Consider the following 19,306-nt stretch of genomic DNA (forward strand, 5'->3'; position numbering starts at 1 on the left):
CCATGAAGGAAACTGAGGTGGCCAACATCTAATGCTGTGTTGGAGACATGAGGAGCTAAGCCAGAGAGAATGTGAGAGTAGGGTATCCTGAAAGGCAAGAGTAAAAAAGGCTCTAAGACAGTGAGTGGTCCACCGGGAGACTGTTTGGCATAGAGGATGCAGCCTGTGAGGGGCTCAAGAAAGAATTGCTACCACAGAGTAGTGGGTAGGGTTGTAAGGTGGCTTGGACAGAGATCGGCAGAACCATAAAACAAACCACTGAACCCGCTGGGCTAGGGGGCTGTGCCTGAGCTGGCTGGGGGTAGTGTCTACTGAGGACTGAAATAGCTTGAGTCTTCTGTGGCTCCCACCAATGAAACAGATAAAAGAGTAGTTTGGGGCTTCCTGCCCAACTACCACCCCAGCTACATACCTGCCTGCCAGGAAGGCAACACAGCCAAAGAGGACAGGGGTCTGAAACAAGGATCCCAGAATCCCCTTTGAGGTGGGCCAACATAGCCGTGAGAAGCAGAGTAAGCCAAGCTGGGTGACTAAACTCGGGACATCAGAGCCAGGGTAAAAATTCGGAGAGTGGAGAGTTACATATGCATGCATGTATATGTATTATGGTCTTATTGATGTATAATTGGAAAATAAAAGCAATACACATTTGAAGTATATACCACGATTTGATGTACTTACTATCAATGATACCAGGTAATCAAGTTAACACATCCACCCTTCCACAGTTGTCTGTTCTTGTCTATGTGGTGGGGATGCTAAAGAGTCACCACATTTCAAGTCTATAGTGTAAAATTAACTAAAGTTGCCATACTGTATAGCAAATCCCCAAATGTATCTATCTTGTAGCTAAATGTTTGACCTCTCTGACAGACCTCTCCATCCTCAGACCCTGGTGCTACCCTTTAGCTCTGTTTTGTGAGTTCAATGATATTCCGCATTAAATGAGACAATGCTGTATTTGTTGTTATGTGTCCTTATCTCACTTAGCCTAATTTCTTCCATGTTAGAGGACGTTACATATGGCTCGTATACAAGTGTGTATGTGTGTGTGTGTGCTGATAGTGGTGGGGCTTGGGGATCAAACAGGGATTGGCATATGTTAGGTAAGCACTCTACCACTGAGCTATATACTCCCAGCCCCCTTTGCCCATTTTGAATTTTATTTCTTTGGGTTTTTTTTACACAGGGTCTTACTGTGCATCCCTGGTTTGCCTGGAACTTGCTTTGCAGAGCGGGCTGGCCCAAACTCTCTGAGATCTACTTGCCTCTGGCTCCCTGTTGCTGGGTTTAAAGTTCTGTGCCACCACAGCAGGGCCTTTTAAGCACAGAGTTGATTTTCTATTCCTGAGATTTATAAACTCTCCATATGCTCTGGGCATTGGCTCCTCATTAGATGTGCAGTTTGCACACGTTTCAGACCCATTTCGCTTCCTCATGTCAGGGGCAGTTTTCCTCTGCTGTACGGGCATCTTGTCACCCACTTGTTTATTTTGCTTTTGTTGCTTATACTTTTGATGTCAAATTAAAAGAAAAAAACCATTGCCAAGACCAATGTAAGGATCCTAGGGAAAACTGTTTACTCCTAGATCTTAACAGTTTCGGATTTTACATTTGAATGTTTATAATTAAAAAGAAACATATTGAAATATTCATATGAGGGAAGAGCTTTGGTGGACTTCTTTGCTGCAGGCTTTAGTGGACTTCTTTATTGCTTGCTTTGTTCTGTATAGTAATCAGACTTGGAAAGGCATCAAGTTCTTTGGAGAGTTGAGGGGGATGGGCTCTAAGGTCTTGGGAATTCTTGGTTCTCCCTCTGGGATTTCTACCTGGGGCTTGGGGTTTGCATTGAAAGTCATCTCTGGGTTCTGGCAGCTGGGCCTTCATTTCCCAGAATCCCTCCCCTTCTCCTTTTCATTTGCATCTCATTAGCACCACTTGGAGCTGCTGGCAGCTCAACCTGGAGCTCTGGGACCAGGCTGTAGCCTGGCACAGGCCCTGCTCCCATCATGAAAGGGGGAGTAGGGATGCATGCCTCCCACTTTCTACCCTTCATGCTGTGCCATTGGGTTAGAGGGACTTGGGTGTTCTCAGCTCTTGACACTCCTATCTGGGCTCATATTCCTTAGACTTCCTTCCCTTGTGTGTTCCCATAGCAACAGGGTGATGGTGCAGGGGGTCTTTGGAGCAACACAGCTACCCAGCTACCCTCCCCTTTACAGCCCAGCCTGGGTTGGTGACAAGCCGGGCTTCAGTCTCCCGAGATGATCAGTGATAATTGGTTTATGGAAATGGCTAAGAAGCTGAGGGATACTTCCCCATAGATACCAGCCTCCCGCCACGCTAGCTTTCTGCCACCTGTCCTTCCTTGGTTCAGAAACAGAGCTGGCAGAGGGAAGGACAAGAAACTAGAATGGGCTGGTGAGGTTTTTCTAGGGAAACCGGGCAAGCCCTTCACCTGCGGTTCTCCAGCAGAGCCCCCACGCCACCTTTCTCTGTGGGAGAGGGTCTGTGAGAGGGCTGCTTGCCATCGTAGCCTGGCTTTTGTTTCCTTGGGCCCATTTGTCTGTGAGTATGTTGGGTGCACCACTGGAGAAATGGAGTATGAGGTACCCCGGCCTCAGCCCTGGGGACAGACAAGAAACATAAGGGTTGTCATGGCTAAGGGATGTACACTGGGGGCTGCCTGGAGGAGGAATGCTTTGAAGGTGAAGTTTTAGTGTATGTGCATATGAGGGCTGGGATGGCCGTTCTCCAAAGGGACTGAGCAGTGGGAAGAAGCTGAGGCAGGCAAGAGTGCAGGCAGGGAGGTGTCAGAAAGAAGGGCAGAAGGTGGCAGAGGTCAGAAAGTCTCCTTTCTGGTACAGTGCTAATGTTTGACCTCCAGAGGGCTGACTACCATGTTGCCTCATATGCTCTTTGAGGAGAACTGAGGCTCACGAGATGGGCAGAAGACACGGTAAGACAGGCCCTATCCACCAGGGCAAATGCGCATGCGCAAAGAGCAGTTGGGTTTATGTGTGTTGCATTAAAGGACTAAAAGCCCCATGACAGAAATGGCTAGAAAGAGGTGAGGGCCCACAGGGAGGTAGTTATGAACAGCAAGCAGTATGACTTCTTCAGGCCCCAAAAGCCAGGACAGGCAGACCAAAGTCTCTGTAACAGGGAGGACTTGAGAAAGCTGCGTAGTAAAGATGAAAGTGGGCAGAAAGCCAGTTTGCAGAGAAAGCCTAGGAGCCCATCCCCGCCCTGGCTCACGTTTCAGAGCGTTCATTTCAGGGTTAAGGAAATGACCAGGTCTGCGTTCAGTTCATACCAGGATATCAAGGACCAGTACAAGGGTAATTAACACCTCTGAGCTTTTCTGTTTGCTTTCCTAGCTCTCACCCACTCTTCTTTCTAACTGTGTGTCCCTAGTTCCTCCCCCTCCCGCAGGAGTCAAACTTCAAATGCCCTGGGACTCAGATCCAGGCTGGTAAGACTTGCCTTGACCATCCCTCCCCCACACTGAACACAGTCTAGGCACTACAGACTAGGGCCTTGTCAATGTGAGGTCAGGTCCCGCTCAGACCTGGCAGCAGTTACCACCCAGCAGGGGACAGGGCCAGTTTTTGCCTCTCTCATTTGCACAGGAGCTCAGTTTCCAAATATCCATCAGATGGTTTCTGTTTGCAGCCCCAGCCCCAGCCCTTACCTCCGTTTCCCCAGACACTTACACCACCACGTAGGGCCACGGTTCAGAGCCATCCTTGCAGGCAGGAAGGTTGGTAGCCCCATGCAGAGTGACTGTGACAGTCTCCTTATTGCAGGGAGCCAGGTAGTTGGTGTCAGGATATGGGTCCTGGGAGGTATCCAGGCTGTCCTGTGGTTCTTCAGAACCCTGTGGGGAGAGGCAGGGCTAAGTGGACTCCTCTAATGGAGCATTTCTCTTTACTGTTACTGGTAACCTCTACCAGGCAGGTCCACACTTTTGATGGTATAATTTACAAAACAAAACAGAAATCACGAAGAAATTTCACAAAAGGAGGTGATGGTGGTGCACACCAGCCGTCAAGAGGCAGGAGCCTTAGAAGGGCTGGAAGGAAGTTCAGTGTCATCCTTGGCTCCTCCAGTTTGAGGCCAGTCTGGGCTACACATGACGTCGTTACAAAGCAACGTGTCCGTGAGTTGGCTCAACCTTTGCTGTGTGAACCTGATGACCTGAGCCAGATTCTGGGAACCAGTGATGGGAAGAGCAAACGGACTTCTAGAAAAAATGTTCTCTCTGATTTCCACACACATGCTTTTGCACTCACCCACACATGTACAATAATAGTAAATAAAATAAAAATGATAAGATTAGAAAATACAAAGTTCACATTCCAGTTAAGTCCGTGATTTTGTGCTGAGCTGTGTTCACAAATAGTCTGGCCTGCAGGAGGCTGGATGTGGCCAGTAGCCACCGTCTGGAGAGGCCTGACTGACCAGTACCTACTCTTCTCAGGAACATCACCTTCTTCCCCAACTACAGAACAGTAGCCTAGGAAGCCATTTTCTCCAGGACCATGGTACTGCATGGTGACCACAGCAGAAGCCACAATTCCCTTAATCATCCCTCACAGCTCTTCCCCACCTCAGCCTTTGTCCTGGTATTTCCATGTCTGGGCAGCTCTTTCCGGAAGTCTTCAAACCCTCCATCCCTGTCCCATCCCTCACTAGCTGCAGGCTGTGGTCCCTGCTTAACAAGTTGTCTCATTAGGAGGTGAGAACAGGGCTTCCCAACCCCAGACAAGCCAGCTCTGGAGAGACTTCTCTTCCTGTGACTGAGGATTGAACCTGCTCCCTCCCCCAACAGGACTCAGCAGGGCCTGTCACCATCTGCAGAGGTGTTGATGAGAGTTACCTCCCCCCCCCCCACACACACACATGGCAAGGGTAGGGGGAAGGGAGGGGAGCCCTGCTAGTGGAGGAGAGGAGCATTCACAAACTGCTGCCTCCCCTAGATCAGAGGACTTCCTTCTAGTGTACTACCCCACTGTGTGTCCTGCCATAACCAGTGGTCACCCAGGTTTGTTTTCCTGTTCTGGTATAGGAATGACAACAGCTGACCAGCCAGGAGACCTAGGTCTTAGCACCTCTGTCTGTTCTGTTCTGAGATGCTCCCTCCCAGAGACATTTTCCTGCATACCAGAGGAAATGTCTAGAATGATTTATGACTCAGCTTTTCCAGGGCTTGATGTGACTAAGTTAGTCTAGGAGATGTAACTCATGTCCCCTGTACTAACAGAAGAATACCCTGGCTGTTGCAAGGGCACAAGCCTGTTGTGGCACTCTGGGGGTACAGAAGTGAGGGCCCCTTAGTGTGACAGTTGTTTAAGTGTTTCCCTGACTCCAGCTCTGGAGGCCAACAGGCCTCTGCGAGGCCCACAGATTAGATGTCTTCCTCCCCTGTCTCCATACATCCCTCTCAGGACAGACAGGAAACATAGCTTGGAGAGAGTTGGGTGGGAACTGCTTGTACTTCACTTGTGTGCTTGAGGCCAGATGTTAGTCAGGTACCTCCTGGTGAAGCCTGTAGGAATGGACCCCATCGACAGGCTGCGCCCAGGGCCTGAAAGGCTGGGCCCAAGGTATGGGTTATAGAAGGGACTGTCAGTGAGGCAGGGCTACTTCTTCACCTTTGCCTCTTTCCTCCCTCATGGGTCCCTGCATCAGGACCAATGTGCTCTGCCTGCCTCTGCCCCCAGTCACATCGAAGAATTTGTGAAGGAACAGGGTATCTATATACCTATACTGACTCCTATACTTATACATACTAGGTTACAAAGTGAGGAGAAAAATGGGAGTGAAGGCTCTGACCCGGGAGAAACTCCTTTTCCATGAGAGCAGAGCTCTATGCCATCACAGCTCTCGGGCCCCACTCTTGCTCACCCGTGCAATGGGACTAAGGTGCAGAAATCAGCAGACTACAGTCTTACAGACCATAGATAGCAGGCTAGTGGTCAGCTCAAAGTCTGCCAATTTCCAGAGTTCCTTCAGCCACCCCTTAGGATTTGGGCCCTGGGCAGGCTTGAAAGTTGCTGATCTCAACGCCTTGCCCATCCATGCAAGTCAACTTGTTCTTCACAAGCCAGGGCTAGCCGGCAGATGTCTGTGGCAATCCCAGAATGCTCGTTGCTTGTTGGATGTATGAGGAAGTATGAGGGGAGGAGCCATAGACAAGCCAAGTCTCATGGGGGTGGGGGTGGGGCAGGATTCAGGTGGTTCTGTCAGAGACCCTGACTGAAACAAGAGTCCTCTTCCATCCTGTCCCCTAGTCCCAGCAGCCTGGAAAGCTATGCCATGGGAAGCTATGAAGCCCAGATCTCTCTTCCAGAAGGGTCCACATCTGAAGGCACACCGGCTAGAGAGGCCACGCTGAGTCTTTCAGAGGGACCTTGCTCTGAGAGGGTCTGGTGACTCTGATATGCCATTCTGGCAAATTATTAGACTCTGGTGGGTGTTGGGCTTAAAAAAAAATCTTTCAGGCCAGTGCAACAGCTCAGCAGGTAAAAGTTCTTGCTGCATAAGCCTGCTAAGTTGAGGTGGATCCCATAGACTGCATAAAAAGCCAGATGAAGGGGACATACGTCTATAATCTTATCACTGTTGAGGTAAGGTAAAAGATGGAGACAAGAGAGAACTCTAGAAACTCATGGGTCACCGCCTTGGCATGTGGGATGGGCAAAAACAACAAGAGATCTTATTTCAGGACAAGATAGAAGAAGAACACAAGTTCCCAAAAGTTATTCTGTGACCTACACACACACACACACACACACACACACACACACACTCATGAGCACATGCCACCTCCACCATCGCTGATAACAAAAACAGTACTTCACTACCCTAGCTTTGATGACAGGGCTAGCCTAGGCATGAGGATAGCCTGTAAGGCCCCTTTGTATTGAGAGCTCTCTACTCTTTTCTTGCTTCTTTACCTGGACTCACTTCCTGGGTTACTATGCTTACCCCGAGGGCCAGTAGCCTCAGGATTTACTGACAATGGCAGAAGTTACAGCACTGAAATTTAGAAATGTTACCACAATTTTTTTTTTAAAGTTACAAGCTGAGGAATGGCCAAAGAAACAAAATGAGGAAGCTGACTATGGTAGTATGACTCAGTGGGCAAAGTTCTAGCCAGTGCAACTTTATTGAGCACCTACTATATGCCAGACTTGTATTATTATACAGCAGTATAATATTATATTATACAGTAGTAATCAAAATAATTTAAGAAAATAAAGAGTAAAAATCTGAAAGCTATCTGTTCCAGAGAATCTGACACTGTCACACAGACATGCATGCAGGCAAAACACCAATGTACATAAAATTAAATAAATCTTAAAGAGAAAGAAAAGTTACTTCAGCAAACAGAACAGTTGAGGCACTGAAGGGGATACTGGGCCAAGGCAGAGGCAGGAAGCAGAGCTGAGGCAGGTCTCTAAATGCTGCTGACACCCCCACATTTGCTACAGGCTCTCTGCCTCCAGCCTCATAACCCAAGATACTCTGAAAGGTCAGAGCTGACCACAGGGCACCAGCCCGGGCTTGCACAGAGTGAGGAGGGTGCAGAGCTCAGATCCACAGCATCCACATAAAGGCTGGGCAGCCCGACTCTGCATCCCCTGTGCTGGGACTGGGAGCGGATGGACCAGGACTTTCTAGCTCTTGAGCTCACTGGGCAGCAGCCAACCTAGCCAATTAGTGAGCTCGAGTGAGAGACCCTGACTTAAAAAATATGAGGGGGAGTGACAAAGACACTTGATGTCTCTCTCCTCTGTGCACATGCACACACATGCACACATGCATGTACATGCACACACACATATACACACACATGCACACACATCAAAGAAATATGAATATGTGATATTGTGGAGGGACGACCTTAGCAAGCACCCATAGCCTCTGGTCTGTCCTTATAGGTAAAAGACACAGACGCAGGTTTGGTTTTGCCACCAAATGAAATGGGGAGGTATGTGAGCCCTTCTGCTGAACTGCTGACATCCCTGGCTCTGGACCCCTCTGGGTAGGTTCTGGCCATTCTCCCACAATTCTTTATTGAGCACATACTCTGTCCTGTGAACTGTTCTAAGTGTGGGGCATCCAGCAGTGGTCAACACAGACTCCCTTTGCAGAACGTAAGATCTGTGTTCAAGGCAAGGGAGGATGAGGTGAGAGGAGGGGCAGGGGAACATCCGCACCTGCAGCAAAGGACTGCATGGCAGCTGATGGGCAACATCAGTGGATTCTCAGGCAAGGGCGAGCCAAGTCAACCACCACCGTGGGGTACTGCATTTTATCTCCGAGAGCCTCGGAAGAGAACCACCACCACCTCTCGCTCCACAGCGGTGACTGAGGCCGAGGGAAGGAACACGCTTGTCACCATCAGAGGACAAGGAAGAGATCACAAGGTCATTATGGACTCTGCCCCAGCCTCACCTTTGTCTTCTGTCGCCCCATCCTCTCGGGGGCAGACCGTTCACTTAGTAATCTTGGGGTTAGTGTCAGCCCTGGGTTCCAGCAGGTGATCAGTCATGGGCCTCTCTAGCCCGCACGCCCAGGTGCCTGGAGTCTGTACCCATCAGTGTGGTCTTGTGGGTGCCACACACTGCTCTAGGGGCTGGACTGGGTAAGGGACGCTGAGTGGGAAGATACAGTCTGGATCCTTCTCAGAAGTGAGAGATCTTGTGGGTGGAGGTGCCTTGGAGTATTTGGGTCATGGTCAGCTGAGCAGGGGGTTAGGGAACTGATTCCTGGCAGCCTCAGGAGGGTGATATGGGGTGATTCTTGTTCTGCCCAGTGCTGGAAAAGCACAGAGTTTTCCATTTAGCTGGATCACCTAGGCAACACTGTATGACATCACAGGACAGAATCAGTCACACAGATGCAGTGCCCTCCTCCCTTTCCCCTGAACTGCCTGGTCACCAGTCCCTGCTAATCCTGTTCCTAGTGACTGTGACCGGCTCACCACACTGTGTGCCAGGTTCCTTGTTCCTATCACTGCATGAAAGGCTCAATCACCACCCTCAGAGATGTTGCGGTGAAATTTTATAAATAATCACCCAGCCTCTTTGGATACTTGGTGTCTTCAGCCTGGGGAGATGCCTCAGTCAGTAAAGTGCCTGCCTTGTAAACACAGGAGCCTGAGTTCAGATCCCTAGCTCCCGTGTAGAAAGCAGAGCGTGTGCCCGTATACACCTGTAGCCAGCACTGGAAACCGTGGTAGGTGGAGCCTGAACTCACCCGCCAGCCTAGCCAGTGGTGAAGCCTGGGTGCAGTGAGGAAACCCACCTCTGCCCTGAGACTGACAAAGAGACCTTGTTGGGATTCTGTAAACCCCACCCCTCAATTGCCTGGGAGTAGCCAGGTACGCTCCGCCCCAGTGACCTGACACTATAAAAGGGGCTGCTTGCCCCCTCCTCTCTCTCTTGGCCTCTCTTGCTCTTGTGTTCTTGCAGCCTTACTCTCCCACTCCTACCCTTCCTCTTCCCTTTCCCTTCCCCCTCTCTCCCACGTGCTCATGGCCGGCCTCTACTCCTCTACTTCCCTCTCTCTCTATCTCTCTGCCTCTACCGCCCTCTTAACTCTCTCAATACCTGAATAAACTCTATTCTGTACTATACCGTTGTGTGGCTGGTCCCTCAGGGAAGGGATTCCCAACATGAGCCCCCCAGAGGCATCTCCCTTGCCCCCAGGCCTCACCGCACCTCCATGGGCCATATGCCCCCCACTCTCTTCATCCTTCCCCTAACATTGGTGCTGTGAGTCGGATCATCATCCTTTCACAACATTGGTGCCCTGTGACTTTTCCTTTCAGTGACTTTTCCTTTCATTGGTTCTCCGTCATCTTTTCCTTACAGACCTGACATTATCCTCTGGCTTCCATGTGCACGAGTGCTGACATGCACGCCCACCCTGTGCGCACAACTCCCCCGCCGTGAATGTTCACATGCATACAGCACACAAAATAATCATTACAAAACTCAAGGGATGGTTTCTTCTCAGAGGTGGAAGGACTATGGGGGATGAAATGGGGAAAGGACTATACATTGCTGGTGATACATTTTAAAAAAAGAATCGCATTTCTATGTGTATTGTCTGTATGCACGTCTGCTTGCAGAGGACAGTTAGAGGCAGGGGAAACAAGAGAGCTCAAATAGACAGATGTGGTTCAAAGTCAGGCTCTGTTCCTCCTTTGTGTCTCTCCAGCCCCAGGGGCAATCTACCGGTACCAGTCCCAGGACTGTGTCTCTCCATCTTAGAGACCCCAACTAGACCTCCCTTTCTCTCCTTAGTACCCGCCTTCCCTACCATCTGTTTCCCCTTCTGCTGAGCAGCAGGGTTGGATGAGGCAGGAGACACAGGTGGTGTGCTTTTTGGAGCAAACCACTCAGCTGTAGGTAAAATATTAACCTCTCTGGGTTTTGGTTCCTTCCCTCATATGATGAGGAATCAGGGCCGCTCTAGGAGTTGAGTGAGACAAAGAAAGTGCCTGAGTGCACACCGTGGAGCTTGGGCTTGGTTTTGCCTTAGCAGACGTAGGCTAGAGAAATACCAGATGTCTGCAGATGCTAGCCATATACTTCCAACTCGGTGCTTGGTCGCCACACCCTCCTCCAGCTACCCTAACCCATCCAGTTCTGTTCCCAGGTCTGATCCCACCACCACCCTGTTTCCTTATCTGTGGGGTCTCTCTCAGGACCCTCCTCCCAGGAGGTTCAGGAGGAAAGCAGCCTCGTTTGTGTATGAAAACATCACCCTTAGTGTGTGTGGCTTTGGGGCAGCCTTACATTGTGTTTAATCCCTGTGGAGAGAGGGCTTGGGGCTTAGCAGTGTCACCATTCCTCTCTAGGTTTTTATTTTGACAGCTGTCAACTCGGGCAGTTCCCTGACAGCATTAATTTCTCCCAGCCCTGCTGGTGTATACAGTAGGTGCTCCCTCGGTGGCTGAAAGAAGGAAGACCATGCAAAGGGTCCTGAGCTCTGACAGTGTTGATTCCACCTGGCTAAACCTCCCGGGGTTGCCCTGACCTCACATCACCCAGGAGCTGAGGCTTTGAGTTTCTGTGGAGATCTTTGGCCTTTTCTTTTGCTTCAAGTACAGCTTCAGTAGGGTGATGTGAAACCAGTTCATATTGCCTATTAAAATGTCGTCTGGGTCTTTGCTTTAGTCCCTGCATTCACACTGTGCTAGGAGCATCCTGCTAGGGTGGATCCCTGGTTCCAGCTTGTCTTCGTCCTGCTCGCTGTCTTTGGGGAGGATGGACTATTGGTTCCCTTTGTAGCATATCCGGTTTCTTCTCACCAAAGAACCTGACGACAGAATTGCCCACTTCCTCTTCAACAGTTCTGGCAAGAGGGCAGGCGAGCATCTTGCAAGGCAATTTGAGTCTCCACTATTGTCACTTAGGATGTGGGTGGCTCTCATTTGAACCCCACATCCTTTCTTCCTCTTTTCCACCCTGCTCTGTATCCCAGTAGGCAAGTCTCAGCTGTGACCACACTGGCTTCTACTTAGGTTGGGCTTCCTTGAGATGCCTGTGGGTTGTGTCTGTCTACCCAAGGCTATCCAGAATTCTGTCCGTTGGGCTAAGCTGGTAGCATCAGGACATCTGAGCTGTGGCTAGTAATATTAATGTGGTCTTAGTCCAGTTTTGGCCAAGCCCTGTGGACACAAGTGGCAGTGACCTACTGGCCACATTGGCCACAGTTAACAGTAGTAGTCCAGGAGACTACTTCTGCCTCTCCCCAGTCCCTCGGTATGCAAAGGAAACCTTTGGGAACCTCAGTAAATAGATACTGAGCTGTCTGGATGTGTCTATGAAATCTCCGAGACTATGTTTCATGGTCACCTGTTCTCGAAGCCTCTAGTCCGCAGTACAGTTACAGCAAGCAGTAGCAAGTAAGCAGGAGAAAGTTCAGCTACGAAGTAAATGATGCCTTGGATTCTGTAGGGCTCACCTTTAGCCCTGGTCTGCTGTAGTCCCTTTGACCTTGGAAACCTCAGTGGCCTCATCAGCTAAGCAGCTGTGCTGGCTGACTTCTGCAGAGGGCTGGAGAATGGGGCCCCAGAGAAGGTTTCCCTCATCTTTCTACCAGTATATGTGGTAGAGCACACCCATGGTCCTGGCTTTGTCTCCAGCAGACGTGGGGGTGACATGTTGGTTAGCTGCTCCTATCTGCTTAGCACGCACCCTGATTGATTGCTCTGTTGGAAGATTCTTCTCAGCGTTGAGTAACCAGAGCTCTCATCTGAGGCAGCCCGGGCCCCACTGTCAACTCATAAATCACTTTGCTAAAGATGCAGCATGGCTTTTGAACATTTTTCTTCTAAAAGAATCGATAACTCGTTAACAAGCAATTGAATAAAGAGTAACAGAGGAAGCTGCCTGCTATTCCCTTCCATTAGGAAGGGGCAGAGGTGGCAGGTATCCTGCCAAGGTGGACGGTCTCTATTTACTGAGCATGAGGCTGTTGTTGAGCAACCCGTCTTCAGTGTACGCCTGCCTGTGCCTTCTCAGCCCCAACTCTCCTAACAGTCTGATCTGCATGGCCCAAGAATTTCTGTCTCTCCTCATTTCATCCCTACTGTGCTCCAGGCCCTTCTGAGTAGCCAATGGTCTCTTTAGCCTTGGAGATTTTATATATGTCATTTTATCTGCTCAATGGTCCCTCCACAGCTGGAGTCATAGACAGCTGACCACCATCAAATCTTCCCTGAAACCCTCCCACTCCTTTCCCCACATAAAGGCATCAGACCCACAACTCATAGGCAACCTCCTCCCAGAGCTCACAGCCACCATTTACTACTCTAGGACAGAGTTTGTCTTCCTTGAGGGCAGGGACCATGCCTGGCGAAGCTCTGTCCCAGGGGCCAGCACAGCACAGCTAAGTTTGTATCAGGCAGGTGCTTGGCGAGGGGGGAGCATCACCACGGAATGCCTTCCTCCCCTCTTCTGCTTTAGCCGGAATGGGAACATCTGTTCCTCTAGTGTGGTACCTCTTTCCCCACAAGGGTGGATAGCATCTGCAAATCTCGGAAGAGTGCGTAACATTTAGTGGATACCTCGTGTGTCTCAGAATAGTGTGAATAACTTGTATAGGCTAATCCTCTCTAGCGTTCCTATTTATTAATGATTGTTATTGTTTTGAGACACGTCCTTGCTGTGTAGCCCTGGCTGGTCTAGAATTCCCTGCATAGTCGAGGCTGGCCTTGAACGTGTGCTGCCTATGGCCTCTGCCTCCCAAGTTCTGGGATTATAAATGTGTACCACCATGCCAGATCTTGTACTTCTCATTTTAGAGACAAGGACACTAGGGCTATGAGCGCATCTCAGTTGGCCGAGTGCTCGCCTAGTGTATACAATGCTCTATCCCTAGCACTGCATAAACCTAGCAGTTTATGGTGACTCAAGGAGGATACAGCATGCTTAAACCAAGACTGGGTTACATGGAGGATACTGAAGCCGCACTGAAGAATTTGTGTTCATCCCAGCATCCTACCTTACTAAAATGCCTATAGGTAACCTGGGACAGTAGAAACCTGAGCATCCATCCCAGGACGAGACTTAAGGCTGTCCTGCAGCTAGGATGAAACAGAAGGTCTGAGGGGCTCCAAGTATAGAAAGCCACACATTCAGGCAGCTTAGACCTGGACTGGTGCTCTCTCAGACCTCCAGCTCAGCACTGGCTACTACTGCCCACACTGCCTGCTGCCTCCACCAGAGAGCAGAGCCTTTGGCCCTAATCTCATTTGAGGCCATGAAATCACATTTGCAGTGTGTTAATGCAGCATGGAGCTGGCCCAGCTGTCTTGTCTCCTGGCAGAGAGAGGAACCTAGAAAGCCATCTCGCCGGGAGGGAAGTCTCTTCAGGAACACCAGGAGACAGAAAGCAATTATGCTCTAAGAGGAAGATTAAAATAATGTCTACACTCACCATTCTTACCCAAGGGCCTCAGCCTGCAGTGGCTTGGGGCAAGCTTTCTGCTGGGGGTGGGGAGGGGAAGCCATTGACCAGATCCTCATCTGCCCCCAGATCTTAGCCTCTCCAGTAGTCTCCAAGTTCCCCCAAAGAAACCAACATGTCCCAGGGCCAATGCCTTTGCCCCAGCTGTCCTGTTTAGGATATGGCCTCTGAGTTTCCAGTTTCCCGAGCTCTTGCTGTGTGCCTTTATGTGATTCACATTGATTCTCAGTTCTGTCAGAACACCTTCCCCAATCCATATGACCCAGAAATTAAGCTGCATAGGTGAAAGTCCCACAGCTGAAGGTCAGCAGAACTAGAATTTTCCATTACCCTGACTCAATACAGTCTGTCTCCATGTATGTATATATGTATGTGTGTATGTATGTGTATGTATGTACGTTTGTATGTATGTATTAATGTATGTATGCATGTTTGTTTGTATGTATGTATGCATGTATGTATGCGTCTATGTATGTATGCATGCATGCATGTATGTATGTATGTTTATATGTTTGTATGTATGAATGTATGTACGTACAAATAGTTTCTAGGGTTGGCATACTTGGCATGCTCAAGGCCTAGGTTTGATCTCTAGCACCACAAGAATAATAAAATAAAACTGCATCTGAACTGAGCATAGACTTTTCTTTGCTATGAATCTCCAAACAGCACAGTACAACAATGTACAATGTGTCTGCGTTCCATTAGCTAGGAATCTAGAAATGAATTAAAGTGTATAGAGCCAGGTGCAGCTGCATACTCCTCCTGTTAGCCAAACATTTAGGAGGCTGAGACAGGAGGATTACAAGCTTGGAGGCAGCCTGGGATGTCTAGATAGGCTCTACCTCTTACTACTACTATACTACTACTACTACTACAAGTAGTAGTAATTGTAGTAACGATAATAATAATAGCAATAATAATAAAAGTATACAGAAATATGTGTGTAGGTTCTATGTGAACACCATGTCATTTTCATTTAAAGAACTTGGGCACCTACAGATTGGGCCTTTGAGAGGTCTTTAGAGTCATTTCTCAGGATTCCATGGACAAGTTATCTTCCGTTTCCTTAGCCTTTCCAGGGTAAACCAGTTTGTGCCCCCTCCTTTAGCCAATGACTTTGCAATCTCACTATGGGGATTCTGAGAGGCCAGACCTGGCTCAGAATCAGAGACCAACAGACACATGGAGGAACTAAGACTGTCTCCCTGCAGGGGCCAGGTGTGCCTCCATGACTGGACCCAGGGGACCTTCCAAGCTGTGTTTTAGGGACTTTGGGGGATCCTGTCTCCTCTAAGAAGCCAGAAGCCTTCTGGACTGCAGGGAAGCCAGCATTTCTCTTAATCTTCACAGTCATCTTGTGAGGGAGGCATTAATGCTCCCTCTACAGGGGAGAAACCAGGGCCAGGGAAGTAATGTGACTCCCCCAGGGCAGGAGGCAGCCGACTGGAGCTCCAGGTTGAGCGTAGAGTCTGACTGTGGTACTTGCTGGTGTAAAACCATCATTTTTTACTCATGTGCTGGGAATTTGTATGCAATATTTCTTCTATGTCTCATCAGCCAGTCTAGGGAGCCACAAAGTCTGTCCTGAACTCTGCACACTGACATCCCCAACTACACTCCAGCCTTGATCCCAAACCACCCAGTCCATTGCTGAGACGGTCAGCTGAACACTGGGTAACCTGTCTTAGCTGGTCTTGGTATCATATTATATATCATTTCATATCATATCATATAAATTATATCATATCATATAAATTATATCATATCATAAGGTGCCACCAGGAAGCCAACTACTGCCTTCTGCCCTTGTTCAAGGGGTCAAGATATGAAGCATTAGGGTCCCCTTCCAAGGGACTGAGGAAGAGCTTGCAAATTTCGAGTTAGTCATCCCTCACCCCTACCCTGGTGCTGACTGCTAGAGCAGAAAGTCTGGAACATTCTGTGGAGACCAGGATTCCGTCTTGGCTTTGATGCTGACTCTGCGGGACCTTGCTTCTCTAAGATTTAGTTTCCTCCACAAAAACTGAGTACTGTCAGGCCACCCTGCCCTCCTCCTGAGACCAAGGTGATGCTCTAATGTGGTTTTGTAGGTGCCCAGTGAGGTATGGGCTCTGCCTTTGTCAGTCTGGCTCAGAGCAAATTTCATGACAGAAATCCCAGAACCTGCAGGAGATACCATGTCCTCTCCGTCCCCCGGTATCTCCACAGTTCCTTAGTTTTTCTTACCAGCCAGTTTCTTTCCTGGCTCCATAGCCTGCCTCTACACAGTGCTCTTTCTGAGAGTTCCATCAGAACCCTGCATGGCTCACCCATCGGCCTGATATCTGTGGGGAGGGCTTTACTCCATATAAGTCCCCACCCTTCTTTTCATCCAAGCTCCATAGTTTCTTCACTAGACATCACTGTGCTCATTGTTTGGCTGAGGACTTTGAGCCCAAGAGGTCAGGGACTCCATCTGAGTTGTAACTGTTCAGATGGATCTGGGAACTGAGGTTCAAATGCTACAGTCTTCTAAATCTTCCCAGAGCTGCAGTTCTGCAGTGATCTGAGGCCTTGGGGTTTGCTCATAGATATTGTGGTTTTGGGAAGTCACTGTTTGTGCCTTCTATCTCCTCTCTGTGGCTATCTAGGCATTTTCCCAAGGTCTGGACACACAGAAACTCAGTCTACTGATTGGGAAAGAGAATAGAATCAAGGCATGTGTGGGTGGAAGGATGGATGAGTGGATGTCACCTTATATCAAGTGAGGCTGGACCACAGTACCATAGGGGAGGCTGTGGGAGTGAGATGGGGAAAGGACACCCATATACATACTTGGCTTATCCCAGGAAAGGGACTACTTTATGTGCTGGCCTTGGTGTCTGATGACCCTGAGACTGCAGACCCAGTCTAGGCTGAGGGTGGCTGTGCTGACCCCTGGTAGGCCAACCATCATGGAGACCATAAGATCCAGACTGTCAGCTTTCCCTGCTGCCTGCCTCCATCTGCTGTCAGAGTTGAATTAAATATTGGTTTCACACAGCACTTTAATCTCACCTCATACATCACACATGCCATGTCCCTAAGCTATGCTACTCATTTGGAAGAGACTGTGCTCTGGGGTCCTGTACAGAGATAAGCAAGGGGGCATGTGTGCTTCCCAGGTGTGTGTGTGTGTGTGTGTGTGTGTGTGTGTGTGTGTGCTTCTTATGAATTTGTCTTTGGGAGAGAACATGGTGTGTTTTTGCACACATATAAGCACTATGTGCATGTGTGCTCCTGAGAACCTAAACACCTGTGAAGGGGATTGCTGGGGGTTACAGGTGGGTCCCCATTTTCCTGGAGCTGGGGTTCAGTTGGCTAAGAGGACTTCAGAAGCAGGTACCCCCTTCCTCTCCATATCCCCCAACAGGACTCCTCCCTCAATGATTCTGCTCTCTCTTTCTGTCTTTCTCCCTTTCTCCCCTACCCCTGTGTCTATCTCTGACTCTGGCTATCTCTGTCTCTCTCACATACACTACATGCAGTCTCTCTCTCTCTCTCTCTCTCTCTCTCTCTCTCTCTCTCTCTCACACACACACACACACACACACACACAAATACTCACACTTGCAGGCACCCAGGAGGTGTGAGTCATCACTAGTCCTTGCTTCTGGGAGAGGGGAGAGGCAGAGAGGAGGCGGGCCAGCAGGGCCATCTGCTCTGTTCCCTTACAACAATCTGCTAATGGAGCCACTTCCCAGACTAGCACCCAGACTGGCCCTCTCTACCCTGCAGTGTGGTATCTGACTCAGGGATAGTGGGACTTACAAGTCCACAGCATTCCTCTTTCAGGAGTCAAGCCAGGCAAGAAGGAGCAGTCTCGTTTCCTAGGTGCAGACCCAGAGGCCTGAACTACGCCTCGTTCTCCTGTGCACGGGTTGCTAGAACAGCAAGCTTTTGTTAAATGTGGCTGCCGGGCATGCTGGACTGTATGCATTTCCCTTTCACTCAGACCTTCCCAGCGTAGTGGACATGGGAGTTGTTCTCACCTATTTCACAGGCGGGGAAGTAGAGGCCGAGATGTCCTGTAACTTATACAAGGTGCTGCTAAACCAAAGCTTAACCTGCATCCAGTCATTCTGATCCATGTGCCTGCTCTGTCCACTAAGCTGATAAAGAAGGGGCCTCCATGACAGGATCCCAAGGGCTTGTAGAGACTGCTTAAAGATCAGGCAGTGTGGCGGCAGAGGCAGAGGCTTGTGAAGGGACATAAATAAGGGACCCCTACTACTGAGAGCCACCCTGAGTGGGACCCTAGGATCCTCCCTTGAGGATTCATTGGACAGGAAATGCTTCACTGCAGGTGGCCAACAGGCCATTGTGGGGCTAGTGACTCCTCCCCTTGGTGTGTGTGTGTGTGTGTGTGTCTGTGTGTGTGTTGGGGGAGGGGTTGGAAATACTCTATGCCCTATTCTCCCCTGGGCCAGAACTGGGTACTCCCCTGCTCTGCCAGCCCCAGCTTCACCACCATAGAGACAGGCTACACCCCTCCCTGTGTGGGTGACAGCACTCTCTGAGAGCGCCTTGACAGTGCCTTTGTTCCTTGGAAATAAAAGAAAATCGAGGTACAAAGGGAAACCTCAGGTAGCTTTTAGCAGGGCTCAGCTGCCTGGGGCACAGTGTGTTTAAGCTGGAGGCACTTGTCACGGGAGCTTGAGGGGAGAGCCTGGGACTCCGCCCAGTCCCTATGTGGTAAGAGGGGTGGGAGGGTGGATGTCCCCATGATCACGTTTACTCAAGAAAAAAAGCTCTTTCAAATAACGGCAAAGGAGAAAAAAAAATCAATGAAAATTGACGGGGAAATGTAAAACAGGGTCCCCCGCCCTCCTGTGTGTGTGTGTGTGTGTGTGTGTGTGTGTGTCAGAGATGGGGGAGGGGGAGGGGGAGAGGCATTTGCCAGGGCCTAAAGATGGGGGAGGGGAAGGGGCGTTTGCTAGGGCCTAAAGATGGGGGAGAGGGGAGGGGCATTTGCCAGGGCCTAAACTGACCAGCTTGGGGCTCCGGGCCCAGAAAGATGGGGGCTGGGAGTCAATCCCTGGCACGTGCCTGCAGAAAGGGGCTGGTGGCTGGGGGGAGGGGTGGCAGCTGAGTCTCTAACTCGAGTTAAGAGAGAGATTAATATATTCAATCTGCTCCAGGGTAATTGAGGGAACAATTGGAGTGTTTTTCTAAAGCCCATAAAACTGCCTCATTTGCAAGGAAGAGCTGCCCCTGCTGCAGTCCGCAGATTTGATGGAGGCAAGACAGGCAGAGAAGGGACAGCCTTGGGATCCCAGTATAGAGAGTC

General features: G+C 49.7%; 1 protein-coding gene across 1 annotated transcript in view; it reads right to left on the bottom strand.

The window, feature by feature from the left end:
* Positions 1-19,306, bottom strand: part of CCDC33 (coiled-coil domain containing 33) — a gene marked incomplete at both ends in the record, with an annotated part of 94,653 nt that overhangs the window by 69,683 nt on the left and 5,664 nt on the right. Inside the window, 1 exon segment of the mRNA XM_080930603.1 lies at positions 3,717-3,880. Within this exon segment, the coding sequence (XP_080786729.1) occupies positions 3,717-3,880 (164 nt within the window).

The sequence above is a fragment of the Micromys minutus genome (genome assembly GCF_963924665.1).
Source record: "Micromys minutus genome assembly, chromosome: 16".
NCBI classification, from domain to species: domain Eukaryota; kingdom Metazoa; phylum Chordata; class Mammalia; order Rodentia; family Muridae; genus Micromys; species Micromys minutus.